Source organism: Platalea leucorodia (assembly GCF_965183815.1).
Source record: "Platalea leucorodia genome assembly, chromosome: 26".
NCBI lineage: Eukaryota > Metazoa > Chordata > Aves > Pelecaniformes > Threskiornithidae > Platalea > Platalea leucorodia.
In genome coordinates this window covers 1,326,076-1,354,018 of record NC_138848.1, presented here as the reverse complement: position 1 = coordinate 1,354,018, position 27,943 = coordinate 1,326,076, and the positions used below count along the sequence as shown (strand labels likewise).

General features: G+C 56.3%; 2 protein-coding genes across 4 annotated transcripts; one reads left to right on the top strand and one right to left on the bottom strand.

Annotated features, from left to right (window-relative positions):
• Window positions 1–683: 683 nt before the first annotated feature.
• ARHGAP35 (Rho GTPase activating protein 35) lies at window positions 684–25,543 on the bottom strand. 3 transcript variants are annotated; one of them, XM_082333443.1, is made up of 8 exons: window positions 25,466–25,543; window positions 23,823–23,849; window positions 11,824–15,728; window positions 6,528–6,672; window positions 5,419–5,496; window positions 4,856–4,987; window positions 4,402–4,507; window positions 684–4,243 (listed from the first exon to the last, which is right to left on the bottom strand). In XM_082333443.1, the coding sequence occupies exons 3-8, from the start codon at window positions 15,517–15,519 to the stop codon at window positions 3,883–3,885; spliced, it is 4,518 nt and encodes a 1,505-aa protein (XP_082189569.1). In that variant the 5' UTR covers window positions 15,520–15,728; window positions 23,823–23,849; window positions 25,466–25,543; the 3' UTR covers window positions 684–3,882. The 3 variants fall into 3 exon arrangements, with proteins under 3 accessions (XP_082189569.1, XP_082189570.1, XP_082189568.1); XM_082333444.1 differs by lacking the exons at window positions 23,823–23,849; window positions 25,466–25,543 and adding an exon at window positions 23,763–23,809; XM_082333442.1 differs by lacking the exons at window positions 23,823–23,849; window positions 25,466–25,543 and adding an exon at window positions 17,956–18,066.
• AP2S1 (adaptor related protein complex 2 subunit sigma 1) lies at window positions 22,608–27,943 on the top strand (the record flags this gene model as incomplete). The annotated part of the gene is given in 8 exon segments (XM_082333505.1): window positions 22,608–22,773; window positions 23,392–23,468; window positions 25,894–25,932; window positions 26,906–26,936; window positions 26,939–27,054; window positions 27,250–27,363; window positions 27,480–27,539; window positions 27,696–27,943. Coding segments are annotated over 8 exon segments (705 nt in total). The 3' UTR covers window positions 27,798–27,943.

Below are 27,943 nucleotides of genomic sequence, written 5' to 3'. Positions count from 1 at the left end.
GCCGGCGGGGAAAACCCCCCAAAACCCCCCAAAATCCAATTTTTTGGGCAAAGGAATCAAGAAAATCACTATTTTTGCCTTTTTTTTTCCCCGCCGGTGGCGGGGTTTTAACGGAAAAAAGGGGAAATTAAAAATAAAAAGGGGAAATTAAAAATGAAAAGGGGAAATTAAAAATAAAAAGGGGAAATTAAAAATAAAAAGGGGAAATTAAAAATAAAAAGGGGAAATTAAAAATGAAAAGGGGAAATTAAAAATGAAAAGGGGAAATTAAAAATAAAAAGGGGAAATTAAAAATAAAAAGGGGAAATTAAAAATAAAAAGGGAAATTAAAAATAAAAAGGGAAATTAAAAATAAAAGGGGAAATTAAAAATAAAAAGGGGAAATTAAAATTAAAAAGGGGAAATTAAAAATAAAAAGGGGAAATTAAAAATGAAAAGGGGAAATTAAAAATGAAAAGGGGAAATTAAAAATGAAAAGGGGAAATTAAAAATAAAAAGGGGAAATTAAAAATAAAAAGGGGAAATTAAAAATAAAAAGGGGAAATTAAAAATAAAAAGGGAAATTAAAAATAAAAGGGGAAATTAAAAATGAAAAGGGGAAATTAAAAATAAAAAGGGAAATTAAAAATAAAAAGGGGAAATTAAAAATAAAAAGGGGAAATTAAAAAGGGGAAATTAAAAATAAAAGGGGAAATTAAAAATAAAAAGGGGAAATTAAAAATAAAAAGGGGAAATTAAAAATAAAAAGGGGAAATTAAAAATGAAAATGGGTTTTTTTTGGAGGATTTCAAGAATTTACTGCGTTAAAAATGAGGCTTCGGGGCGTTAGCCCCCCCCCAAAATTTAAAAAATGGGGTTCAACCGTCGGAAAACCCACAATAAACAGGGAGGCGACCCCAAAATTGGCCCAAAACGGCGCCGGAAAAGGGGGAAAATGGTTAAATCCTCGGGTTTTGCCCCGTTTTGAGGGGGGAAAAGCAACGCCGCCGTTTTTCCCCCTCGACTTTTACCTGATTTTGCCTTTTTTTTCCCCAACTCTTCAGCGCTGAAAACAAAAAAAACCTCAAAAAAGGCTCCTCGGGCACCAAAACCGCGGTTTTTAACAGCAAAAAAACCCCTCCCCGGGTGAAAATTTGGGGGTTTTTTCCCCTATTTTTCTTCTTTTCAGGGTTTTTTGGCCAATTTGATGGATTAAAAAAAATAAACCCCAAGCCGGCGGCCGCTATTTACACCAAGACTTTTGTTTTAAAGCACGAGACGGGAGAAATTGGGGGGAAAAAAGCCCTTTTTGGGGTTTTTGTGGGCCGGGGGAGGGGCGGCGGGGGGGGGGGGGCAGGGATTTTTGGGGGGATTTGGGTTGTTTTCGTCACCGGTTTGGGGGGGTTTTGGGGCGTCTTAAAGTGCGAAGAGACCCAGGAGGGGCGGCGGGAGCCTTCCCCGTGCTCTCCCAGTGGTACCATGAAAATCCAGTTTAAAACCACGCCGGTACTGGGAAGCAAAGGGGGGGGGGGGGGGGGGAGATGGACCCAGGCATCCGGGTGCCCCCCATCCCCCACCCAGGGCACCCCACCCCCCCACGGGACCCAGGCGTCCTCAACCGCAACCAAATTCCCGTTATTTTTTGTTTGTTTGTTTGTTTTTTTCTTCCCCAAACCCAATCCCCGTCGGCTCAATCCCAAAATCGGCACCGGTTTTTCCGGAGAAAAACCCCAAATCCAGCCAAAAACGGGGTGCGGGGGAGGGGAGGGGGCAACGGGCCCGATCCCTCCCCTCCGGTAAGTGCCAAAATCCCGGGAGAGATCCCTGGAAAAGGGGGGGAGGGGGAGAGCCCCCCCCCCACCCCGGGGAGGTCCTGGGATTCATCCGGAGGATTCCTGGGATGCGGCGGCGGCGGCTGAGCCTCGGGGGCGCGGCGGGGATTCCTTGGGATGCGTCGGGCGAGCGGTGGGACGTCTCGGATGAGCCTTAGGCTGAGCTGGACCGCGTCGGATGAGCCTTAGGCTGAGCTGGACCACGTCGGATGAGCCTTAGGCTGAGCTGGACCACGCTGGATGACCTTTAGGCTGAGCTGGACCGCGTTGGATGAGCCTTAGGCCGAGCTGGACCGCGTTGGATGAGCCTTAGGCCATGCTGGACCACGTTGGATGAGCCTTGGGCTAAGCCGGACCATGTTGGATGAGCCTTAGGCTAAGCCGGACCGCGTTGGATGAGCCTTAGGCTGAGCTGGACCACGTTGGATGAGCTTTAGGCTGAGCTGGACCATGTTCGATGAGCCTTGGGCTAAGCTAGACAAGCCTTAGGCTAAGCTGGACTATGCTGGACAAGCTTTAGGCCATGCTGGATGAGCCTCGGGCCATGCTGGACCATGTTGGATGAGCTTTAGGCTAAGCTGGATCACGTTGGATGAGCTTTAGGCTAAGCTGGACCATGTTGGATGAGCTTTAGGCTAAGCTGGACCATGTTGGATGAGCCTTGGGCTAAGCTGGACAAGCCTTAGGCTAAGCTGGACCATGCTGGACAAGCCTTAGGCCATACTGGACCATGTTGGATGAGCTTTAGGCTAAGCTGGACCGTGTTGGATGAACCTCAGGCCATGCTGGATCACGTTGGATGAGCCTTGGGCCATGCTGGACGAGCCTTACGCTAAGCTGGACCATGCTGGACCATGTTGGATGAGCTTTAGGCTAAGCTAGACCACGTTGGATGAGCCTCAGGCTAAGCTGGACAAGCCTTAGGCTAAGCTGGACCATGTTGGATGAGCCTCAGACCATGCTGGACCATGTGGGACGAGCCTTGGGCTAAGCTGGACCATGCTGGACAAGCCTTAGGTCATGCTGGACCATGCTGGACGAGCTTTAGGCTGAGCTGGACCATGCTGGACAAGCCTTAGGCCATGCTGGACCATGCTGGATGAGCTTTAGGCTGAGCTGGACCATGCTGGATGAGCCTCGGGCTAAGCTGGACAATGCTGGATGAGCCTTAGGTCATGCTGGACCATGCTGGATGAGCCTTGGGCTAAGCCGGACTATGGTGGATGAGCCTTGGGCTAAGCTGGACAATGCTGGATGAGCCTTAGGCTAAGCTGGACCACACTGGATGAGCCTTGGGCTAAACTGGACAATGCTGGATGAGCCTTAGGTCATGCTGGACCATGCTGGATGAGCCTTGGGCTAAGCCGGACTACGGTGGATGAGCCTTGGGCTAAGCTGGACCATACTGGATGAGCCTTAGGCTAAGCTGGACCACACTGGATGAGCCTTGGGCTGCATCGAAGAAGCCCGGGGCTGTGCCGGACCACACTGGATGAGCCTCGGTCTGCACCGCAGCGCGTCGGACGAGCCATACTGGACCATACTGGGAGAGCTGGGGCCGTGCCGGCTGAGCCTCGGGCCACGTTGGATGAGCTTCAGCCGGTGCCGGCCGAGTCCCACGGGACGCGAGGGGGTTTGGCGGCGCCGGGGCCGAGGCGAAAAGTCCAGGGACAGCCGGCGAAGCGTCCGATCTGCCGAGCGCCCCGGCCCGCGGCTCCGCCGGCTCAACCCCACCGTCCCGGCCGGCGCCGGCTCCGTTCCTCGACCTCCCTTTTTGCCCAAACCGAAAAAGGTGGGGGGGGGGGGGGGGGGGGAAATCCTCCCGGAACCCCAAGTCCGAGCGCCCCGGCGCGCTCCCGCCGCGCTCCCGCCGCGCCCAAGACTGCGCCGGGGCGGGAAAGGGCGAGCCCAAGCCTGGCATTCGTTTCCCCGTCTCCGCCGGGCGCCCCAGACCAGACCAAATTCTCGTGGTTTTGTGGGTTTTTTTTCCGGTTTTTTGTTGATTTGTTGGGGTTTTTTGTTGTTTTTGTTGGGTTTTTGTTTGTTTGCTTGTTTTTCGGCCGGCGCCAGCTCACAGCGTGTGCTGCTCCGCGTGGAGCTGGGGCGGGAGGAGCGGTTGGACGGGCGACTGCGGCGACGGCGGCGGGGTCCGGGGAGGGGAGGGTTGAACCGTAGCCGGGGCGGCGGGGAGGAAGGGAGCGCCGGGAGGCGCGGCGGATGGCGAACCGGGAGCGGCGCTGGGGGGCTCGAGGATGGGCCGGTTGTAGAAAAAGAAGGGGCACTGCTGGATGAAGAGTTCGATGATTGTCTGGTAGGTACGGGTGGCCGTCAGGGCGTCCATCGTGCTGAAGTCGGGTCTCATCAAGGTGGGCCAGAAGCAGATGGAGAGGTTCTCGCTGGTCATCAGGTTCACCCGGTGGTTGTGGCTGACCCTACGGCACGAGAAAGGGGAGAAAACGCCGGTCGGCAAGATGCCGTCTGGGAACGCGATTGGCCTCGACGCCGGCCGGCTGTAGAGGCGACCCCAAGTCCCGGCATTCCGGGGGGTTTTGGGGTGCCCCAGAGCCGTCCCGGGAACCCCGATACGTACTTGTTCAAGTGTCCGATGACGTATTTGAAGACCTCGTAGTTCTCCTTGGGAAATTTCCTCAGTACTTCCTTCAGCGCGTGGAGTTTTTGCTCCCGGTCGTTGATTTCTACCGGGAGGGAAAACGAGAGGAATCGGGAAGCTGTCGCGACAGAGAAACGCTCGCCGGGCATGGCAGCCGGCGGTGGCATCTTGGCGAGGAGGATTTTTTGGGCCAGCAGCTCGAGCGGATCATCCGTTTTTCCCAAAACTTAAACCCACGCCGCTCACGGGCGCAGGCCGGCGCCGAGCGGCGACGCCGGAGGGGAGCATCTCCGGCCAGAAACGAGCGTGGAGGGTGTAAATTAATAAGGAGATGCGCTCGCAAATGGGTTTTGATGGTACGAATTAACGAGACGTGCCGCAAACGAGCCGCTACGGCGGGAATTAATAAGGAAACGGGCCGAGGCGTACTCACTGTGGGCTTCCACCAGCTCAACCTGCATGGTGTAAGGGACCAGGGGTTCAGGAAGCTCGGAGAAGAAACTCTTCATGGCACCGGCCACGGTGTTGACGGTGAAATCCTTCTCAGCCAGATCCAGGCCGTGATCTGCAAGGGGAAAAGTCTCGGGGTTACGTCCCCGGGCTCACGGTCGCACCCCGAAGCGCCGAGGGGTGCGGGAAGCCGACGGCGGGGTTCGCCCCGAAGCGGCTCGGCGTTGCCGTCGGCGCAAAACCACCTCTCCGTTTCACAGAGGAGCCGAACGCCGGCGCCCAGCGGCACGAGGGGGCGAAGGAAGGGCGTGAAAACGGATAAACGGAAAAACGCAGGGAACCGGAGAGTCCCCGGTGCCCGGCGTCGCCGATTGGGACGGCACGGGGCAGCGCGGCCGCGGCGGGTTATAAAAACAAGCGCGAAGCGCGTCTAAACGCGGTTTTCGTCCTAAAACCGCTCTGGCGGCGGCGACGCGGGCGCGTTGGGCGCGGGCCTCCCGCGAATTTTGGGGTGGGAAAGGAGGAAATCCCGACCGCGGAGGTTACCCTGGTCGAACTGGCGCTGCAGGCTCTCCATCTCCGACTTGTTTCCGCTCACGCGATAAATGCCTTCGGTGCTCAGCCCTGGCGAGGAAAAAGAGGGGGTATCGGTGCAAGGGGGGGGCTTGCGCAAACCGGAGGGGGGGGTTTTGGGGTCACCCCCCCCTATAAATCCTTATTTCTAGGCGTGAAAATTCTCCCGCGGAGAATTTTATTTTTTTAATTCAAAAAATTAAACGGCGAAGCCGAACCAACGTCAAACACCGAAGTCGAACCAACCCGCCCGGAGCTCCGCGCACAATATCTCACCCCCGATTCATCTTTTTACCCCCCCAACCTATTTTTTTTTAATTTTTTTTTACCCCAACCTCAATTTTAGGTGATTTATCCCCAGGTTTCACCTCCTTTGTGCCCGTTTAAAGCGTTAACGATTAATTCCAATTGCAGCACGCTGCGACGGCACTGACGTCTCTTCCGCGCAAGGCATCTTTGCCCAAATAATATTCATTTTTTTTGGCGCGCAGAGGCGGGGGAAAGAAATAAAACCCGGTTTTCCCGAAGGGAAAACACTGCCTGGATTTTCCGGCTGGGAGACCGGGAGGTGAAGCGGCATCGGCTGTTTTTCTTGGAGCGGCGTCGGCTCATGCTTTGCCATCGGCAAAATAAAAACGCCGGAGAAAAGGAGAAGCACGCGCTGGTCGGTCTCCCCGTGACACCTACCTGGAGCAAGAGCTTGAAGGGGGAAAAAGCCGTCGGGAAAAATGCCTGGAGCTTATTTTGGTGTTAATTAGGGCTGCCGGCGGCTGAAAATGTCACGCCGTACCCACCGACATCAACGGCAGAGGGAAAGGTGCAAGGCGAGCCCCGAAAAAAACACATCGGCAGCCAGAGTTCGCCTGAATTATTTCAGCCCTTCGTCTCCGAAGCCGGGATGGGAACAGCAAACGGCCGAGGCCGGCGTTTCCCCGAGCACACTCGTTTTGGTAATAAAAAAAAAAAGGATCCAGGGAATTTTACGCCTTCCCGGATAAAACGCGGCGACCGGAGCTTGCCGTACGTTGCCGTCGCGCTCCGGCCTACAAGAGACAGAAAACCCGGCGGCCGGTCGCTCTTACCTGTCGCTTCGATGTACTCGATGCATCGCTCGATAAAGATGGGAATGGGTTTTTCCGGAGTCACTACGTTGGTCAAAGGCACCCCAAAATAGTTGCTTTCCCACGTCGTCTTCGTGATGGACGGCCGAGGTTTGGGCTTTGGTTTCTGCGGGAGAGAGCGGAGCGGAGTTGAGGCCGATACCCCAAATACGTTCGTTTATTTAGACGCTTAAATCCGCAAGTTGACCCGTTACCGCCGAGGTGGGAAGGACGCGGAGGCCGCTCTTCGAATCTTTACGCGGTGAAGGATATCGGCAGCCAAAATCCAGTTATTTTGGCAGGAGCGGCGTGACCCGATCCGACGGGGAAAGCCGCCGCCCCGACGAGCTCCCGCTGCTCCTCGGCCGACCGTAGCCTAAAACGCGGCTTTGCTGGGCTGAATTCCCGACTTGGCCTGATCCAGCGGGAGCCGGGGAGGGAAAAACCCTCCCGGAGACGCTCCCGCATCCGCAGCATCCTCGCCGACAGCCGCCGGACCCGGATAACGTACCAATTCCAGTGGATCGCTATTTATTCAAGCAATTTATTATTTATCCCAATGGATCTTTATTTATCCCAGTGAATTTTTATTTATCCCAATAGATTATTATTCATCCCAATGGATTATTTATTCATCCCAATGGATTATTTATTCATCCCAACGCATTATTATTCATCCCAACGCATTATTTATTCATCCCAACGCATTATTCATTCATCCCAACGCATTATTCATTCATCCCAACGCATCATTCTTCATCCCAACGCATCATTCTTCATCCCAACGCATCATTCTTCATCCCAACGCATTATTATTAATTCCAACGCATTATTATTCATTCCAACTGATTATTATTCATCCCAACACATTATTCTTCATCCGAATGGATTATTATTTATTCCAATGGATTATTATTAATTCCAACAGATTATTATTAATTCCAACAGATTATTATTCATCCCAATGGATTATTATTTATTCCAACGGATTATTATTCATTTCAATGGATTATTATTCATCCCAACATATTATTCTTCATCCCAATGGATTATTATTTATTCCAATTGATTATTATTCATCCCAACACATTATTATTCGTCCCAAAGCATTATTATTCACTCCAATGGATTATTATTTATCCTAATGGATTATTATTTATCCCGACAAATGTTACATTATATATTATTATTATATTATGAATAGGACATTTAATCAAGAGGGCTGCCATTATTATTTATTCAAATAAATTATTATCCTCACGAATAACTTATTTATTCCAGAGCGAGGCGGAGATGGCAGTTACGGATGGGGAAACCACTTCTCCCAACGCTCCCTTCCCCGCTACGGGATATTAAGCCCAACCGGAGGCTGACGGATTTCATCCCCAACGCCATCGCTCGCCAACGTCTAAGGCGAAGCCGCTTGGATGTCACGGCTTCGGGGGAAAAAAATCATCCAAAAAACCCAATTTTTTCATCAAAATAGGCATTTTTGCCAGTTTTTAGCTGAAAAAACTTCTCTAGGTGAAGAAGGGAATGACCAGAAAATGGAAGAATCCAATGGGATTCCACCAAGGCGAAGTTCACCCAACTTGGGGAACTTCTAGGGTGAAGCGGCTGGCCTGGTAGCCGAGGGGAGAGCGGTGGACAGGGTCTGCCCGGGCTTCAGTAGGGCTTTTGCCACCATCTCCATCAGATTCTCCTTGGAGAAGCTGTTGCTGAGCAGAGGGGGAGGTGGGTTGAAGATTGGCCGAATGGCCAAGCCCAAGGGGTGGTGAGCAGCGGAGTAAAGTCTAGTTGGAGGCCGGTGCTCAGTGGTCCACCCCAGGGGTCAATCCAGTCCTAACGTCTTCATTAATGATCTGGATGATGGGGCAGATGACACCAAATTGTGGCTGATAGCCCCGAGGGTCGTGCTGCCGTCCAGAGGGACCTCAAGAGGCTGGAGAAACGGGCTGATGGGAACCGGCTGAAGTTCAACCAGGAGAAGTGCAAAGTCCTGCCCCCGGGGAGGGACAACCCCAGGCACCAGTGTACGCCGAGGGGCCACCCGGCTGGAAAGCAGCTCGGCAGAGAAGGACCTGGAGGTCTTGGCGGACCCTAGGTTGACCATGGGTCAGCAAGGCGCCACAAAGGCGGCCAACGGTGTCCTGGGCTGCGTTAGACAAAGCCTTGCCAGCAGGTGGAGGGAGATGATCCTTCTCTGGTGAGGACACACTTGGCAGAGACATGGACTTAGTAAAGAGAGACCTTCTGGTGGCCTTTCAATATATAAAGGGGTGTAGAAGATGGAGAGAGGCTTTTCCCAGGGTCTGTAGGGACAGGACAAGGGGCAACGGTTTTAAACTGACAGGTTTTTGTTGGACGTACGGAAGAGATGTTGTACCATGAAGGTGGGGAGATGCAGGAGCAGGTTGCCCAGAGAAGCTATGGATGGCCCATCGTGGGAAGCGTTCCAAGGGCAGGTTGGACGGGGCTTGGAGCAACCTGATCCAGTGGGAAATGTCCCTGCCAACGGCAAGGGCTTGGCCTGGGTGGGCTTTGAAGGTCCCTTCAACCCAAAACACTTCTGGGCTTCTACGGAATAAGCAACCTAGTGGATCTAGTGGAAGATGTCCCTACCCATGGATCTACGGATGAGCAACCTGATCTAGCGGAAGATGTCCCTACCCATGGATCTTTGAAGGTCCCTTCCAACCCAACCCATTCCACGATCAGGATTTTGCTACTAAACTTCCCAGAACGAGCAAATCAACCCCGCAACGCGTCACCAAAGCAAAGGTGGAACCCCAAACGCTTCCTCCAGCCTGGGGGCAAGGTGGTACCTGCCACCGCGCACCCTTCCCATCGGCAAAACGAAGATGAAGCTGTGACTCAAAAAATAAAATCCCCCAAATTAAGGGGGAGCAATTAAAACGCCGAGCACCGCTATTAGCGGCAGCATCCGCTGCCCGGCCACGTTCCTCGGTTTCCCCTTGGAAAACGGGACGTGCCGCAATACAGCACGGGAGCGAAACCCGAAACGCCAGCTGGAAACCCAAAAAAGCCAATTATAAACCCAAACCTGCCGGCTGGAAACCCGGTCCCGTCACCGAAGCCTCTTCCCTTTGGGAAGGGGGTGTCCCACGCCACGGGATCGAGCTATCTGTCGCCGTAAGGGAAGTTTCTGCCTACGTGGGTCGAAACCTTTTTTGGGGAAACCCGAAACACCTTTTTTTTTTGGGGGGGGGGGGGAGCCTCAAAACACCGTTTTTGGATGAGCGCAACCAGTTCTCCCCGAGCACCCCGCCAGGAGCGGGAGCATCCAGACGGAGCTTGCTTTCACGCAGCGAGCGGAAAACGATGCTTTCGGACGTAGAAGGGAAACCGAGGAAGGTCTCGGTTCGACGGCGCAGGCACCGGGATCGTTCCCGGAGGCCGAGGGCGTCGCTCCAGCCCCAGCCGAGGAGAGGAGGATTTCGTTTTGCTCCTTCCTGCTTGGCAGATCCTTGCGGGCGGCTCTCCCTTTGTTTTCCAAGTGGAAATTAATAACGCCTCTTAATTACCGGGATTGGTTTTGCAGCGGCGGGCGGCCCCGAGCAGGACGTCCGGCGGCTGCCGCTGCTCCCTCTGCCAGGTCCGGGGCAGCGCAGCCCCCGCTTCCCTTCCTCCTCCTGCCTCCCCTCTTCCTCGCACACCTATATACGCCCACATTGTAACGTATATGAATGGATATAACATCCGTGCCTATATAGATGTGTCTATAACGCGGGCGCGTGCACCTACGCGTGCGTATATATTGCGCGCGCGCATGCGTGTATATATAGTGTGCGTATGCACGTGTGTATAGCATGTGTTTATATGTGTGTGCGTGTATATAGCATTTATATATGATACATATGTATATGTGAACATATAAGCACGTGTACCTGTGTATATAACGTGCGTGCACGTATAAGTGTGTAAATATATGTCTGTATATACGTGACATCTGCATGATGTCTGTGTGTACATATATTTAACACGTAACGTGTTTAACGTGTGTATATTTATTGTATATATTTAATGTAATGTATATTTAACGGGTGTGCATGTATTTGTGGGCGTGATGCGTGAGTGCCTGTGTATGCGCCGCGTGTACGATATATCTGTATGTATATGTTTGCGTCTGTACATATATAATGTGTGTATCGTACGTTTCTATATGTTGTATCTATATATATATGTGCGTGCGTGCGTTCTTCCATCCCGCCGCAGCGCCAGGCGGTTTCGTTCCCACGGACCACGCAAGCACGGCTTGGCTTCTCCATCCGCATCCACGCGCGGGAGCCAAGATGTCCGCCACGTCTTGGGGTGGGCGGGACGCCCACCACGTCCCCAACACCGCCACGTCACACTCAGGGCCGCGGGGCTTTGACGGCCAACCGTTGGCCATCGACGCGCCAACCGTTGGCCTTCAACGGGTGAAGGCTGGCCTTCGGCGCGCCAACCGTTGGCCATCGGCACGCCAACCATTGGCCTTCAACGAGCCAACTTTGGCTTCTACTTGAAGGCCTACTTAGGCCTTCAACGAGCCAAAGCCGGCCTTCAACGAGCCAAAGCCGGCCAAGAAGTCCAAAGACTACTCAACCACGCGGCACCTCGAACCGGCAGGCTCATCCAAAACCGGTTTCACCCTCTAAAAAGCAGATCCACCATCGTGCCGAAGAGCGGCAGCGAATCCAGGTGGATTTTGTAGAGCCGCGGCAGCACGACGCATCTAGAGAAGAGCCACGCGAGAGCGGCAAGAGACAACAACTGAGAGGCGTCCTCAACTTCCCAGCGTCTTCTCTGGTCGGGCACATCGAGCTTCACCCCATTTCTTTAAACGACTCTACGCCAATAATAGTAACTTTACTACGTTCATCCACGTTAAAGAGAATTCCCAAGGCAGATGGAGGCCACGTTTCGGTTAATTGTACCTCAAAACTCGTAACTTCTGAGGGCGGAATGAACTTTCTCAGAAGCGCGTCGTGAGGATAAAGTCGTCGGAGCCGAACGCCCGCGGTGGAAACGGTGGAGGTGATTTTGGTATAGGACCGCAAGTTCACGCACTCCACGCCAACAGCGAGTTAACGCACAATAAAAGAAAGAGATTCTGCGCTCACCCGACTCCTCGATCAATCAGTAAATACATGAAAAACACGCCATGAAGGTGACGGCGGGGGCTCCCGCCCTCGTTCACCCTTTACGCCTGGCGGTACGCCCCAGCCTCCACCCCCCGAATCCCACGACCGAAGGGCAGAAAGCACCAGCCTACCTTCGTCGTCCTTCTCAGGCTGCGCAGGATGTTCCTCCTCCTCGGATCTTCCCCGTCGGCCGTTTCGTAGGGGATAACGGCGTTATCGCCTTTATACCCTTGGGAAGTCTGGTCTTCCTCTTTCTTTCGAATGGGTCCCAGCTCATCGTCGCTCCCAACGCTGAAGCTGGTTCGGTAGCTAGCAAACCTGCCCAGCCTCGTGCAGCGCGTCCGATACAGCACGGGCTTGCTAACGACCGACACCTTGCGCCCCCGCTCCAGGGAGCTGGTGTCCATCTCGCTGTCCGAGCCGTTGCCGCTGCCGTTGGATTGGGTTTTGTTAATGTTTCGGATGGTGATGATCTTGCCCTGGGTGCTGTCGTGAGGCACGGAGTAGATGTTCTCCTCTTCGTTTCTGGGTTTGACCACGGCATCCATCGGCTCGGCGTAATCGGAAGGATCGAAGCAGTCGGGGGGCAACCAGCTACTGGAAGACACGGACTTCCTCTGCCCGTCCCGATGCCCCTGCTCCAAATACGACAGGTCCCCCTTCGTAATGTCAAAATGCACGGGGGGCTTTGGTTTCACCGGAGGAGGTACTTTGTTGTTCAGCTTGCTTTCAAAAGTGTTCATGACGGAAATGAAAGACAAGCTGTCGTTCCCCTCCAGCTCCATGGAAAGCTTCGAGTGGTCTTTGGGCAGGGCGGGCATGGACGTGTCCTCTCTGAAGGGGCTGTAGGTGGGGGGCTCGACGTCCTCCTCCGAGTCCTGCAGGTTGGAGTTGCAGAGAGGGGAGCCCGCTCGAGGCGAGTTGAACACCTCCTCCGTCGTGCTGCAGGCTTCGGCCGCGTTGTCGTACATGTGGGTGGCTTCAATGATGTTTTTTTTCTCCACCACATCTTTAAAAAACGAGTGGAAAATCTCCAGCTTGTGCTGCGGCTGGCTACAAGGTATCGTGGTGAACTTGCCGTCGATCTCCTGGGCGATCTCCTCGCCCTCGGTGAGCTGCTCTCGGCTCAAGTCGTTGTCCAGGATGTCTATGGAGCCGTCCGTGAGCGCCACAACCTGTATGGGGATGATATCCTGCACCTCGCAGAGAAAGGCACGTAGCATGGCCAGGGACGCCTTGCGTTTCGCCGAGTAAAAGACGATGTACCCGTGGACGAGCCGGCTTTTCCTAATGCTAAAGGAGGAATGGTAGGAAAGGAGGGAGAGCTCCACGCGCCTCTTGTGCGGCCCGATGGATAACTCGAGGAGGACGGAGCTGCTGCTGCCGCACTGCGAAGGTCTGTAGGTCTGGGATTGCAGGATGGGTAAAAGGATGTCGTCCGCGTTGAAGGGATCGCCGCACATCAAGCACATGACGATCCGAAGATCGACGTCCGCCAGGTCCTTGATGCTGGAGGTCGAGCTGACGAGGTTTAAGTTGCGTTTCGAGTCCAGCAACCCCTTCAAAACCTGGCTGATCTGCTTCTCGTTGATGTTACGGCCGTACCCGATGCCAGCAGAGGCGGGGTCCAGAAAGACGCACTGCAGCTTGCTCGCGATCTGCTGGCCTTGCTGTATCAAGCTATGTAGCGTCTCGCCGCTGGTGTCCCCCCTCTTGTTAACGAGGATGAGCGTCAGAGGAAGGTGAACCAAGTGATTATCCCTCCTACCGATGGTCGACTCCCGGCTCTTTTCAATGCTTTCCACCACGTAGGACAGCGACTCCTTCGAGTTGTAAAGGCAGAGACAACCGTGAGGCTGAAAGGTGGGCGTCTGGAAAGAGTTAACGGGGAGCCGGACGTTGCCCTCGATCGGCCTCAGGGACAGCTCGTACATCTTACCTTCGATCACGTACTTGTCGTCGTTGGTGCAGAGCGCCCGGATCTCGTTGGCCAGCTCGCGCGCCAAACCGTCCTTGCCGAGGATCACCAGATTGATCCTGTCGATGTTGGAGTCCGAAAGCAAGTTCTTCTGGTTGCGTTCGGAAGGCCTGATGAAGCGGGAGCTGATGAGGTGCTCGATTTTAGAGTCTACGCAAACCGGGCAGCTCGGACACGTTTCCTTCGTCGGGTGGTACACGAAGTGGATGTGCTTCAAAATCAGGGCGTCCCGCTCAGCCTGCAGCTTCTGCAGAGCTTTGAACCTTTGCTCTTCGCCCAAGACATCCTGAATGACGCCCATTTTCTCCTTGCTGGGTTTAGCGTCGAGCTCCAGTTCGTAAAACAGCTCCGAGTACTCCAAGAGCAGCTCCTGAAACTCCTCCTTGGCCTTTTCGATGATCTGTTTTTGGTGCTTGCTGTAGATATCCATATAAATCGACTCCTCCAGCCACATGTAAAAATCCTCGTTCATAATGAAACTGCGGGCTTCCTCCCAGGGCTTCCCGGGCGTGATGAAAGGCGAAGTCTCCAGGTTTTCTTTGAAAGCTCTTCTCATTTCTGCCCTTTTCCTCTCGTTCCTCAGCTTTTCTAAATGAGCTTCGTAGAGCTGCTCGGCGGGCTGGGTCTCCATCAGGTCGAAGGGAATACGCTCGTTCTCCATGTTGTCGATGTGGCTCGTGGCGTCCCAGGGCGTCTCTTCCAGGACGATAAACCATTTCAGAAAGTCCGGCTTCGTCTCCAAGAGCTTCTCCACTTTTACGCAGCTCAGGTGATCTATTTCATCCAGGTCCGGGATGAGGGCTTCAAACGCCTGAGGAAGCATGGCGAGATACATCTTCCGCCGGCGCTCTATGTGCTCCTGCTTGAGGCGGTGGACGTGCTGCAGAAACAGCTTTTTGGCTTTCTGCGTCCCTTCCAGGTAGACGTAATCCTGATACTCCGGAGAGGACTGCATCTTGCGGCTGACGTTCAACCACGTCTCGTTGTGGTTTTTGACGATGCGGCTGACCAGCCACTCGTACTTGTCTTTAGCAGCAGCGATCTGTTGGCTTTGCTGTTTCAAAGCTTCGAAGTAGGGGATGATTTTGGTCTTTCCCCGGCTTTTATCAATCAGCTGCACTAAGGTGCTGAAAGCCAAGTCAATGTTCACATTGGATCTAGCCGACGTCTCCACGACCTGGAGGTTCTTTTTGCTTAAGGCAAAAGTATGTGCATCCCTAATGTACCGCTCCACGCCTTCGTCACACTTTGTCAGGACCACCACGATGGGTTTTTTTGTTTTCGCTAGTTGATTGTAAAGATTTGAAACGAATTTGAGCTGATCATCAAAGTTCCTGTTCATACCCCTGCTAACATCAATGCAGAGAAGAAAGCCATCCACCAGCAGCTTTCCATCCGGCATCTGTTTTTGTTCAAAGTCCTGTTCCAGCCCGAGCTGATCAGTGCAAAAGTACATGAGCTTTTCAGCCGACGCCAGTTTGGTCGCGGCAGCCCTCTTGATATAGGGCTGCAGGGCCGTGCTGCGGTGAGGCTGAAAGGTCTGGTCGTCGATAAACTCCGTCTGCTCCACAACATGCATTTTACATTCGACGCAGTCCTCCAGGGAACGCACAACTTCCCCCCAGTAGAGGAAATGGTCATTATTGACCACCCTTCCCCCAAAGTCACTGGTGCTGAGAACCGAAGTGTGGTCCAAATGAAACTCATCCGCGCTGGGCCGTACAAACCGGTTGCAAAGGCAGGATTTCCCAATGCCGCACTGTCCCTTCTCCTTCTCCGTCCCGGACAATCCCACCACGCTAATGTTATAGGTGGGAATGCGAACATCTTGCTTTCTTGCCATCATCATCGTCCACACATCCTGTCCCAGTCAACTGCTTCCAAGAGGATTAGTGTTTCCGGCACCCGGTGCGACTTGGGAGCTCGGTGGAAGGCGGGGTGACGGTTCTCAAGCCAGGCAGGGCGCCGAGGCGACGAAGTTCGTCGTTCCCATCCTGTACGTACCAGCAGCGCTTCAGTTCTTGCTGGTCCCCGTCGTTGGACGGCCGACGTTTCCCCCTAGGAGAAAGAGAAAAAACCATCAGCGTTTCACCTCAGGAACCCCAAACGCATCTAATTCCGCCCGTACGATTGCATAAAACCCCTAGCGCCGACGCCGGGGAGATACCGGCAGCGGCGAAGACGCGTCAACCGCAGCATCCGACCGAGCGCTAACCGCAGCGGGCACAGCTTCCCCACCGTCGTCGCGAGCGGCCTGTGGGCGCAAACCACAAGCCGACCGCGGGGTTTGTGGCAGATCGAGGTCACGGTCTGCCCCCCAACCGGGCAGGGAGCAAGAAAACCGGCTCGGCAGCGGAGGGAAGAGAGGAGGGGATCCCCGGTGGAGCCTGGGGGAGAGGGTTTGCGTCGCGGCTGTTTCCGATTCGACGAAAGCGAGTAAAAACCAACCGTCCCGTCTTTTCTTTGCCTTTTGACCTAAGATCAAGCGTAGCGCCGGCTTAACGCCCAATACCGCTTCGACCGGGAGGATTACCTCTTCGCTCCCTGCAGACAGATGGGATCTAATAGGATCAGACTAGTTTAAAAAATAAAAAAAAAAATAGAGAGAAAGATCCAACTAAAGCCTTGAAGAGGTGACCAACGTGCTCCAAGCATCGGCCGAGGCGAGGAAGTCTTCCCACGGGGTGCAGCGCTCGAGGGAGGGACGATCTTAATTACCGCTCTTGAAACTATGAGGGTGGTGAAACGCCGGAGCAGGTTGCCCGGAGAAGGTGGGGATGGCCCATCGTGGGAAGTGTTCAAGGTCAGGTTGGACGGGGCTTGGAGCAACCTGATCCGGTGGGAGATGTCCCTGCCCACGGCAGGAGCTTGGCCTGGGTGGTCTTTGAAGGTCCCTTCCAACCTAAACCCTTCTACGATTCTACGGACGGGGCTTGGAGCAACCCGGTCTAGCGGAAGATGTCCCTGCCCGCGCAGGAGAGTTGGACCGGGCCATCTTTGAAGGTCCCATCAACCCAAAAACCTTCCGCGATTCTAAAACGCGGCAGTTGAGATCGTTCGCTTTACAATCCGACAGCGGAAAAGCTTTCAGCTTACGGCAAAAAAAAAAAAAAAAAAAATCAAAATTAACTCGCGTGCGGATGACACCACGGGTCGTCGGAACAACCCAAGGAGCGCGGGCCTTCCACGACGTCTCCTCCGCTTTGATGTCTGGATGGTGCAGTTCTACCAGTTCCCCGGTTGGGCTGAATCACGCGGCAAAGGCCGCTGCGAACCTGCCACGCCGCCGGGCGCTTTGCTTTCCAAAAACCTACCCTCACCTTCGTTTGACCTCAAAAAAACCCCACATTTCACCCCGCCGCGAGGTCACCCGCATCAGCCGCCTCACGAGGTTAGGCGATTTGAAGGCCACGAAGAAAAAGAAGAGGGCGTTTGGGCTTAAACGCAAGGAGTTTGGGCGTTTTAAGAGGCGGGCTGCAAACTCAGCTCTTCCACGGACGCGCTGTTTCCTGCGGGAACGTCACTTATCGCCAGCGCGTGTCACTCCTCAAGGTGAGACTCTTGCAGGTAAAAGGGCGTAACAGCCGCAGCACCGGTGCAATGTAAACTATGCTGCCAAGCCGCTGTCAAACCTTTAATTGCTTCAAATAATTACTCATCGCTCGATTTGAAGGAACGCAGTTACTCCCCGGGGAGGCTGGCCGCAGCTCCTTCCACGCCTTTTTCTTGCCGCTCCGTCGGGAACACCGTTCTTCCTCCTGCGTTTTTTCCCCCCCCTCCATCTTTGCCGTTTCTCCCCGTTTTGGAGGGCGAGCGCCGAGCGCCCAGAGCCTGGCAAGACGCCAGCGTGCCCCAGTTTACCCCCAGCGCTGTTTTAACTGGTTTGCCTGACCGGTAAACCATTGCTGCTTCCCCATCTCCTCTCCGCCGGAGAGCGATGCGGCAGCCGGAATCACCACACGGGCGCCAGGACGGAGAGATTCCCTCCTGGTTGTAAATTTTCTCACCGCGTCCCGGTAGCAGAAAGTCCCCAAAATGGGTCGTTCGGATCTTTGTAAAGATTGATTTAAGCTTTTAACCATCTGGGTCCGAAACGCTTAATCTCATGCACCAGATGGGTTATCCTCGGGTGCGCGGCACGGCGAAGCGTCTCCCCAGCCGTGCTCAACCCTCTCACGGACATAAAACCGCTTTCCCAATTTTCTGCAAAAAATAAAAACCCCCGGAGCCGGGAAACCGCTGATTTCCGAGACCAAATCTGCGACGAGCGACGGCAGCGACGTACCAAGGGTCCAACAAGGGCGAGGAAGGGCCGGCGCGGAGGATCCCGCACCGTTTCCCGTGTTAATCTTTGGCACAAAGCGGGCAATTTATTAACGAATTGCAGGACGCGGCGACCGCATCGTCCGATGAATTTGGGGAAAATTCAGGTTTTCTGTTCACTTCTGCCTGGTGGAGAAGCCGCCTTTTTCCTCTTCCGTCGGCCAAACTCACGGTTCCAAAAGCGTCTCCATAAACGGGTTTCGGGAGCAAAAGCGAATTCCAGAAGCGGAGGCTCCTTCGGCTTCACACCGTCACCTTCGTCCTGCTCACATTCGCTTGCACGAGCTGTTTCCTACACCGGCAAAAAGCGACGGACCGGGACATCTGAGCACATCGCGGGTGGGATCTCCGCGCCAAAATTATAGAAATTAGATGTGGATAATAATTCCAGAAAAAAAAAAAAAAATCGCTGCGCGTCCTCTGCAACTCCGGAGAGTCATTTCCCCCGCTTCCTCCTGCGGAGCAGCTTCGTACCTTTAAAATGACGCTTTAATTACCTCAAAAAAGAAGAGACGCGAAGTTTTGGAAGCGCAGCGGCGTAAGAGCAGGTTTTGGGGGAGCGCTGGGACGCGCGGCGGGATCCGTCCTGGCCAGCACATGGGATCCTGCCCGTTTTCGCCGTGGGTTTTTTTTTTTTTTATTGCTGGGAAAGCAGCCGGTGGGATCAGCCCGGCGTCGGGATAAGTAACCCACCCCCAGATTCAGACCCGGGAGCCGCAGAAAGCTTCGCACTCACGCCTGCACGTCCTCGGCTCCTCGTTGAGCTCAGCCTAACGAAGCGACGTCCTTTCTCCTCCGCTCGGGGCACGGGAAGGGGAAAACCAGTGTCAAACGGCACTCGCTTTCGTTTTCTCCCCTAAATCCCTGAGTCAGGAGTTACTCATTTACTCCGCAAAGTCCAGCTGGGAAGACCAGGAAGAAAAAGGGACCCGCTCTGTTGATTCCCAGCAAAGTGGGGGGAATTTAGCTCTTGTTTCCTCTTAAGAAGCTGGCAGCAGACCCAAAAAGGAAAAAAAAACAATAAAAAAAAGGTATTTTCCACCCCCAGCTACCTGAAACCTGGGTACGACCACAGCCACCGGCGACGACAGCTCACGCAATCCCGGCTGCCGATAAGCCTGGGCGGCTGCCGGCGCTAAACCCGGCTTTCCACGCCAGTCCCCGACTCTCGCCGCCTGCGTGTGTCGCAACAACCCCAGAATTAATAGTCCGTTCAATTAAGCAGCTTCCCAAACGCTATTAAACCGGAGACAAAGCTTTCTTCATGCTCTTTGCGGCGCTCACCAGGGTCACGAAGGCCCCGGCGGGTACCGCGGGAGGAGAAACTCCGGCTTGTGACTCGCAAACCCCCCAAGGGCAGGGGACCCGACGGCAGCGCGGCCGTCGCCAGCCGGTTTTTGGCACGGCTTTTCATTTATTTAAGGGGAATAACCTCCGTGTCGCAGCTCTCTTCCCCAGGTCAACGGGATCCTCTTCCTCCTCAACCCGCTGCCGCAGACGCCCGGGGCACCGAGCGCTCTGCACAGCACGAAGCCAAGGGCTAAAATAACGGCAGAACCGGCATTCCCGCTGGGAAATCGGATGAAATGAAAGCCAGGGTGCGGAGAGTTTAAGGAGAGACAGCTCCGTCCTCGCCTATGCCTTGTTTGCGAAGCGGTGACCGGCTGGAGGCAGCCCACCGTGGGACAAACCTCTCCGTCCCGCGTGGTCCTGCACCCAGAACCCCTCCAAATGTTGCATTTTTGAAGAAAAAAAAAAACGTATTTTAAATGAAATAAGCTAAGGTTTTCAATTAAAAGCCAGACTACGCAGAGGGAGAGACGAAAAGAAACGGCGGGGACGCGGGGCGTCTCCAGCGCTTTGTTTTCTGGGTGTATTAACATCACCAAAAAAACCATCTGGAGCCGCCCGGTGATGGGGTGCACCGGAGACGCTGCTGCTCCCCAAGCTCCGCGTCTCTCCGGCTGCCGGTTAAACCACCCGCTGCCGCAGACCAGCCTCGGCCGCCAAACCTACGATCGCTCCGTCCTCTCTAAGTGGCAAACCTGAACTCGCTCGAAGCCCTAAAACACAAAAAAAACCCCCAACCGTGAAGCTTAATAACGGGAGGACTGGATTCGGCGTTCCCCTTCTCCGGGGAAAGCACGCGGCGCAATCCCGCCACGGCGGCCGATTCAGGTAGTCCGGAGCCAGCCAACGCTTATCGCAGGTATTTCGGTGAGGCGCTTCGAAGCGCCGTGAAATAATCCGACGGTTTAAACGGTGGAAATACCCGGCTCAGGAGCCAAGCGGCCTGGACGCGCTCTCCTCAGCGGGGTCGTTAAATCTCTCGGACTAAAAGGAAAGCGGGGAGGGAATAAATACGTGGTTAAACAGCGTCTCGCAACAGGTAGGCAAAGGTTTTTCTGCAACGAGGCAGCATCCAGGAGCATCTCGCGCCACAGCAAAGGTGCTGCTGAGTCGGCGATAACGTTAAGCAAAAATAAATACACCTCGAGGCTACAACCTCTTTCCAATAAACCACTATTTATCCGTCATAAAATAAAAATCTGGGACGGTTATCCGCATCCAAACGACATAGCAGGGGGGAGGAAACAAAAAAATCTTCACCTAAGTGCTATTTCTTCTCATCTAGGTATTTAAAAGTCGCCCCGCCGCCGCCTTCAACGCGGCCTCGGCGATGCCGCCGCGTTCGTCAACTCGTGAAAGGTTTGAAAACCGATTCGGTAATGCCGAGACAAAAGGCAAAGGCCAAGCGCTATCGGGATGGGGAAAGGGATAGGCAGTGCCGCGTGAATATTAATTGTCTTAGCGAAGCGCCGGGCAAAACGACCTCTTACGGGGTTTGTTTTGGGGTATTTTTTTGGCGTACCGGCGGCGGAGACGGATCCGTTCGTTCACCGCCGACACGGAGGATGGAGCGCCGGGTGGCGAGGCGCGAGCTCTCCGCGGGGACTCGGCGATCGGCCCAAGGGAAGCCTGCGAAACGGCGAGCTTCTCCTAACGAAGGGGGTTTCGCAAACGAGCGCGGCTCGAACCCCCAGGCAAGGCCAGCTCCTCCAGCGGCGTTCCCGGCGGGAGAAGGGTAGAACCCAGCTTTGAGGCGGGTCGTTCGAAACGTGGCGTTGGGTTGAGTTGTTGGCTCTGCCAACAGCTTCACGAAGACTCAGACCGCAGGGTTACACGTATACGCTTCTATATGTATAAGCAAACACGTACGTGTGCGTATATACGTATAGAATCATAGAATGGCTTGGGTTGGAGGGACCTTCAAGACCACCCAGGCCAAGCTCCGGCAGCGACGATTCCCACCGGATCAGGTTGCTCCAAGCCCCGTCCAACCTGACCTCGAACGCTTCCAGGGACGAGGCAGCCCCAGCTTCTCCGGGCAACCTGCTCCGGCGTCTCGCCACCCTCATCGCAAAGAATTTCTTCCTCGCGTCCAAACCTCCCCTCTCTCGGTTTCAAACCGTCGCCCCTCGTCCCGGCCCTACGGACCCTGGGAACAATCCCTCTCCCTCTTTTCGATCAGTCTCCGTCTCTTCTCCAGGCGGAACAACCCCAACTCCCTCAGCCTCTCTCCGCAGCGGAGCTGCTCCAGCCCCGCACCATCTCCATGGCCTCCTCGGGACCCGCTCCAGTGGGTCCGCGTCTGTCTTGCGCCGGGGATCCCAGAGCTGGACGCGGCGGGGGGGCTCGGCAGAGCGGGCCGCGTGGCTTTCTGGGCTGCGAGCGCGCGCGACGTCCCATTCGTCACCCGCCAGCGTCCCCGAGTCCTCCTCCGCCCATCTATCGCCGCCACCCAGCTGCGGGACCCGGCGCTTGGCCTTGTCGAACCTCACGAGGTCGACGTTGGCCAACGCCTCTGCGTCCCTCTGGATGGCAGCTCTTCCCTCGAGGGTACCGACGGCACCGCTCGGCTTGGTGTCATCTGCAGGCCGCCGTCTAGGTCGTCGATGAAGGTATGGAACAGTACTGGTCCCAGTACGGACCTCTGAGGGCCACCGCTCGTTGCTGAGCCCCGTTTGGACGTTGAGCCGTTGACTGCAGTCAACGTACGCGCGCGTACGTTTATATAGATCCGTGTTTACGGACCAACCGGAGCCCTCGGCGGTGTCTTGCCACCAACAGCTCCAGGTGCGTTCAACCCAACCAAAGCAAAACCCGACCAGAAACGTCTCCGCGGCGGAGCCGGAGCCGTCCATCCCACCCAACCCGGGCGGTTAACCCCGCCGGCCGCCTCGCCGAGAAGGTACCGGAGCGTGAATCACCCTGCCCCGCCGGCTAGCGAACTCGAAACTCATTTTCAAGGAAAATAAACCGGGGCAACGTCCACATGAATCAGCAAGGAGGAGGCCAAAGGATGTCAAAGTCGTAGAGATCCCTCAGCGAAGGAGCAAAGACCAACCGTTGAGTCCCAGCCCGGCCAAACGCTGGTGCACGCCAATTAAGTCGGCCGTGGCTAGAAGATGACTAATTAGGCTTCGAGCCCAGCGCGAACGCAAGCATCACCTTCCACGACAGCCATGCCGATACCTCACGTCACCGTAAAAATCACTTTTCTGCGCCCCGTTCCCAACTGCGATCGCAATAAATCCCGTTTCCTTCGGAAAAATGATCGGGCCTCGCCGCCCCGACCCCTCGCCCGCCCCAATTAAGCCAATTCACCCCAAAACGAGGGCTGCCGTCATCCTGCCGCTGTCGGGCGGCCGCGGGCACAAAGCTCGGCACACGTCTACTCCCCGATTTTCCCAGTTTTACTGGAGTTCGGAGGCGGGAGGTCGGATCTAGGCCGTTATCCGGCGTTTTTCCACAGGGTTTACAGCCCGGCTCCAAGAAAACCCACCGTGATTTTGGGGGACGGCAGAAAATTAGCCGAATTAAGCCCTGTGCGAAAACACCGGCCTCTACGAGATGCTCCCGGTTGGGTCACGCCGCTCCGGAGAGGACGAGCTTCCAAATCCATATCCCCAAATCCACCCCGGAGCCAGGTAAAGGCCAAACTTCTCCAAAAATCACCGTTTGCTGATGCTTCAAGCCGGGCGATGCCGTAGGGAAAACCCACCCGGTGAGCAGACACGGCCGGGGAGACACCGGGAGGGAACCGAAGCCGGGTGGGCAAGAAGGTAAAAAACCAAAAAATAAAGACTAAAAAAAAAAAAAAAAAAGGAGAGCGAAGCGGGTGCGGTGAGGAAGGAAGAGCCGGAGCGCGGCCACCGACCCTCTCCTGCTCGCGCCACGCTCCGGCAAAGCCGCTCTTTCGGATGCGCCGCTCCCTGAATCCCCTCCTCCGAACCTGGATAAGGAGATGAGCGAGAAGCCGAGCAGGGAAAGTCCTAAAATCGGACGTTTCGCACAGCTCAGAACCACAACAGCCCTTTTTTTTTAATCTTTTAAGGTGGCGAAAGGAAAATCGAAGCTCCCCGAGGGGAGCGGTGCCGCCCCAAAACACCCAGGAACGCGGACGGAGAAAGCGTGAGGATTAAAAAAAAAAAAGGAAAAAGAATTTAAATTTCTTTTCCCAAGCACCATCAAAAGCCTGACGAAGCACGTTATCCTAATTAAGCTTCCCCGAATCGGGAGGGAATAAGGAAAGGAGCGGAAACCCCGGCGCAGGAGCGGCGTCCTCCGCGGCGCAGCCTCGGCACCTTTTTAGGTTTTTCATTTTAAAATCAAGCGGTTTCTTAAATCTGCTCCCCCCCCCTCCTCCTCCTCCTCCCCGGGCGAAAGCAGAAATCAATGAATTCAGGCCATTAAAAATTACATCACCAGCCGGCCCGAGCGCGCGTCAGGCCCGTCTTTATCTCTGCGGATTTAAACGCCAATTACCGGCGGCTCGTGCGGATACGGCAGCTCCTGGAGGAAGAAAAAAAACAAAAAAAAGAAAAAATAATAAAATAATAAAAATCGCTATCGAGAAATCAAAGCCCCCGTTTCCGTTAAAACCCCCAAATATAAAGAATCATTGTGCGAAGCTTAATCTCCCGGCGAACGCCTTAACCGTTTCCCCGGCCCGCAGCCGGCGCCGTCAATTTATTACCGAATAAAAAGGCGCTTTTTAATTGCCGGTGGGGATCGCCGCAACGCCGGCTTCGTTCCGAGGAAGCCGGGGCAGCTGCCGGCGGGCGGCTCCGGCATCGGTGGAACCCCGACCTCATTTTGGGGGGTGGGGGGGGGGGTGGGGGGGGGGGAATCGCTGCCGGCGCCGGAAAAACCGGAGGAACGCGGGTTGGCGGAGAAAGATTTCGGAAACGGGCCGGAAAAATGAAAAGGGGGGGGGGGGGAAAGGGGGGTTTGTAACCCAAAAAGGCGGATGCTGGAGACGCCCCCCCCCAATAAGAGGGGGGGAGACCCCAAAAAGGCGGGGGCACCCCAGAAACCAGGCTGCTGGTGCAGGGAGGAGGAGACCCCCCCCCTTTTTTTTTCCTTTTGGGGAGGGGGATTAGGGCTTGCCCCCCACTCCGGGGGGGCTGGGGAGGGGGGAAGGCGGGGGCTGTGGCTGCCCCCGCTGGGGGGGAGCCCCCCCACGGAGCCCCCCCAAAGCCCAGCCCCTCCACAGGGGCACAAAGCTGGGGGTGGGCGATGCCTCCCCCTCCCCAAACTGGGGGGACGGGGGATTGAACCCCCCCAAACTGGGGCAGCAGCCCCCCCTCCCCAGTGCAAAGTGGGGTGCTGGGGGGAGAAGCCCCCCAAGCTCTTAATGGGGGGGGTTCCTCCCTTCACCCCCTAATTTAGGGGGCCAAGCCCCCCCTTAAGGGGTCTCCCCTTTCCTCGCCCACCCTCTGAGCCTCCCTTAACCCGGGACCCCCCATAAGAGGGGGGGTCCCCTACCTCCTCCCCTCCCAGGACCCCTCCCCATAAAGGGGGGGGTCTCTTCTCCCCTAAAGAGGGGGTCTCCCCTCCCAGGACCCCTCCCCTTAAGGGGGGGGGTGTCTCCTCTGCCAGGACCCCTCCCCTTAAGGGTGGGGGGGGGTCTCCCCTCCCAGGACCCCTCCCCTTAAAGGGGGGGGGGGGGGATCTCTCCTCCCCTAAAGGGGGGGTCTCCCCTCCCAGGACCCCTCCCCTTAAGGGGGGGGGGTCTCCCCTCCCAGGACCCCTCTCCTAAAGGGGGGTGGGGGGCATCTCCCCTTAAGGATGGGGGGGGGGGGGTCTCCCCTCCCAGGACCCCTCCCCTTAATGGGGGGGTCTCCCCCCCGTCACCCCCTCAACGTGAGGACCCCCAGGGCCGGGATGAGCCCCCCCTTCCTCCCCCCAAAGGGGGGGGTCCCCCCTCCCCTCCCGGGGCCTGAGGCCCCGCTCCCCTCACGGCCCCCCCCCGGCGGGGCTGTGGGCCGGCCCGGCGGCTCGGCGGCCGGCGGGGGTGGGGCGGCCCCATTGTTCCCAACCCGGGGGGGGTGGGTGTGTGTGTATGTGTCTGTCTGTCTGTCTGTGTCTGTGTGTCCGTGCGTGAGGTGAACACGATCGCTCCTTACCGTGACGGCGGCGGCGGCGGCGGGCCGGGCCGGGGGCGGCGGAGGGCGGAGGCGCCATCTCCCCCCTCGGGGCGGTGGCGGCGGGGGGCGGCGGGCGGGGCGGGGGCGGCGGGGCCGCCGGGGCGGGCTCGGCCTGTAATGGCGGCGGCGCCTTCCTCCCCCTCCCCTCCCTCCTCCTCCTCCTCCTCCTCCTCCTCCTCCTCCTCCTCCTCCTCCCCCCCCCCGCCTCCGCCTCCTCCCGCGCCGACGGGGGCGGGGGACCGCGCATGCGCGGCGGAGCGGGAAAAAGGGGGAAAGGGGGGATATATCCCGGCATGCCCCGCGCCCCCCCGCGCAAAGCCCGCCGGGACGTGTAGTCCGCCGGGGTATGGCCGGAAACTACGATTCCCGGCGTGCCCCGCGGCTGGGAGCGGATATCCGGCGGGTAGGGCGGGAGGGAGGGGGGGGCACGGACCGGGACCGCCATGGTGAGGACGGGGGGGGCCCCCGAAGGGCGAGGCCTTCGGCGGGGAGAGGCCCGGGGGGCTCCCCCCTGAGGGGAGAGGGCTTGGGGGGGGCCCATGGGGCGCCCCGTTAGAGGGTCCCTATACGGAAGGGCTTGGGGGGTTCCTACAGGGCGCCCCGTTATAGTTTCCCTATAGGAAAGGGCTTGGGGGGGCTCCTATAGGGCACCCCATTATAGTGTCCCTATAGGGAAGGGCTTGGGGGGGCTCCTATAGGGCACCCCATTATAGTGTCCCTATAGGGAAGGGCTTGGGGGGCTCCCATAGGGCACCCCATTATAGTGTCCCTATAGGAAAGGGCTTGGGGGGCTCCCATAGGGCACCCCATTATAGTGTCCCTATAGGAAAGGGCTTGGGGGGCTCCCATAGGGCACCACACTATAGTGTCCCTATAGGGAGTGGCTTGGGGGGCTCCCATAGGGCACCACACTATAGTGTCCCTATAGGGAAGGGCTTGGGGGGCTCTCATAGGGCACCCCATTATAGTGTCCCTATAGGGAAGGGCTTGGGGGGGTCCCATAGGGCACCCCGTTATAGTTTCCCTATAGGGAAGGGCTTGGGGGACTCCTATAGAGCACCCCGTTAGAGTGTCCCTATAGGGAAGGGCTTGGGGGGGGGGGGAACTGGAGCTTGAGGGGGCTCCCACAGGGCACCCCATTATAGTGTCCCTATAGGAAAGGGCTATTGGGGTGCCCTATGGGATGGGGCAGCTTGGGGGGACCCCCATAGCACCCCCCATTATAGTGACCGTATAGCGGGGGACTTGGGGGGGGGGCACAGCAGCTTGGGGGGGGGGGGATCCTTTACAGCATCCCTATAGGGAGATACTTTAGGGGGGGCGCAAAATACCCCCCAAAAAAGGGAGGGGGGGGGGGCACCCTATTGCCCCCCCCCCCCCCCCGCCTCCATTTTGTGTCCCTCCTCCTTCCCGGAGCAGATCCGCTTCATCCTGATCCAGAACCGGGCCGGAAAACCCGCCTGGCCAAGTGGTACATGCAGTTCGACGATGACGAGAAACAGAAGCTGATCGAGGAGGTTCACGCCGTCGTCACCGTCCGCGACGCCAAACACACCAATTTTGTGGAGGTAAAAACCCCCAAAACGCTCCGCTTTCACCCCAAAATCCTCCCCCCACCCCCCCCCACCCCCGCCCTTAACCCCAGCGGAGCTGGATCAGCCTCGCCTCCGAGCGCTGCGGCTTTCCCCATTCTCCGCTGCATCTCGCTCCTCCCAGTCCTCCCAGTTTCCTCTTTCTTTTTTTCCCCCCCCCTTCCCACCCAGTTCCGCAACTTCAAAATCATCTACCGCCGTTACGCCGGGCTTTATTTCTGCATCTGCGTGGACGTCACCGACAACAACCTGGCTTACCTCGAAGCCATCCATAATTTCGTGGAGGTGAGGAAAAAAAAAAAAAAAAACCCCTTCCCAAGCAACCCCTTCCCCGGCTTTTAATTAACGAGGCCGCGCTAACGATTCCCCCGCGGTCGCATCCTGCCCGGTTCTTTTCCCAGGTCCTCAATGAGTATTTCCACAACGTCTGCGAGCTCGATTTGGTCTTTAATTTCTACAAGGTGAGGGGGGGGGGAAAAAAAAATAAAAAATGGGGTGCGGGGAGGATTCTCCCAGCCTAAGGAGGAAAGGGGGGGTTTTGGGGAGCCCCCCACCCCAATATGGGGGTTCTGGGGGTGCTGGGGACGTCCCCTGACGTCGCTGGGGCCCGGCCGCAGGTCTACACGGTGGTGGATGAGATGTTTTTGGCGGGGGAGATCCGGGAGACGAGCCAGACCAAGGTGCTCAAGCAGCTCCTGATGCTGCAGTCGCTGGAGTGAACCGGGACCAAACCTCCCCCCCGCCCCCCCCCCAGGCCTTCCTCCTCCTCCTCCTCGGACGCCCCCCCCCCGAGGGGGTGGCACGGGGCTTTCGGTGTCGTGCGTGTCCCCCCCCGTCGTCGTGTCGGGAATAAACGTGGTTGTGA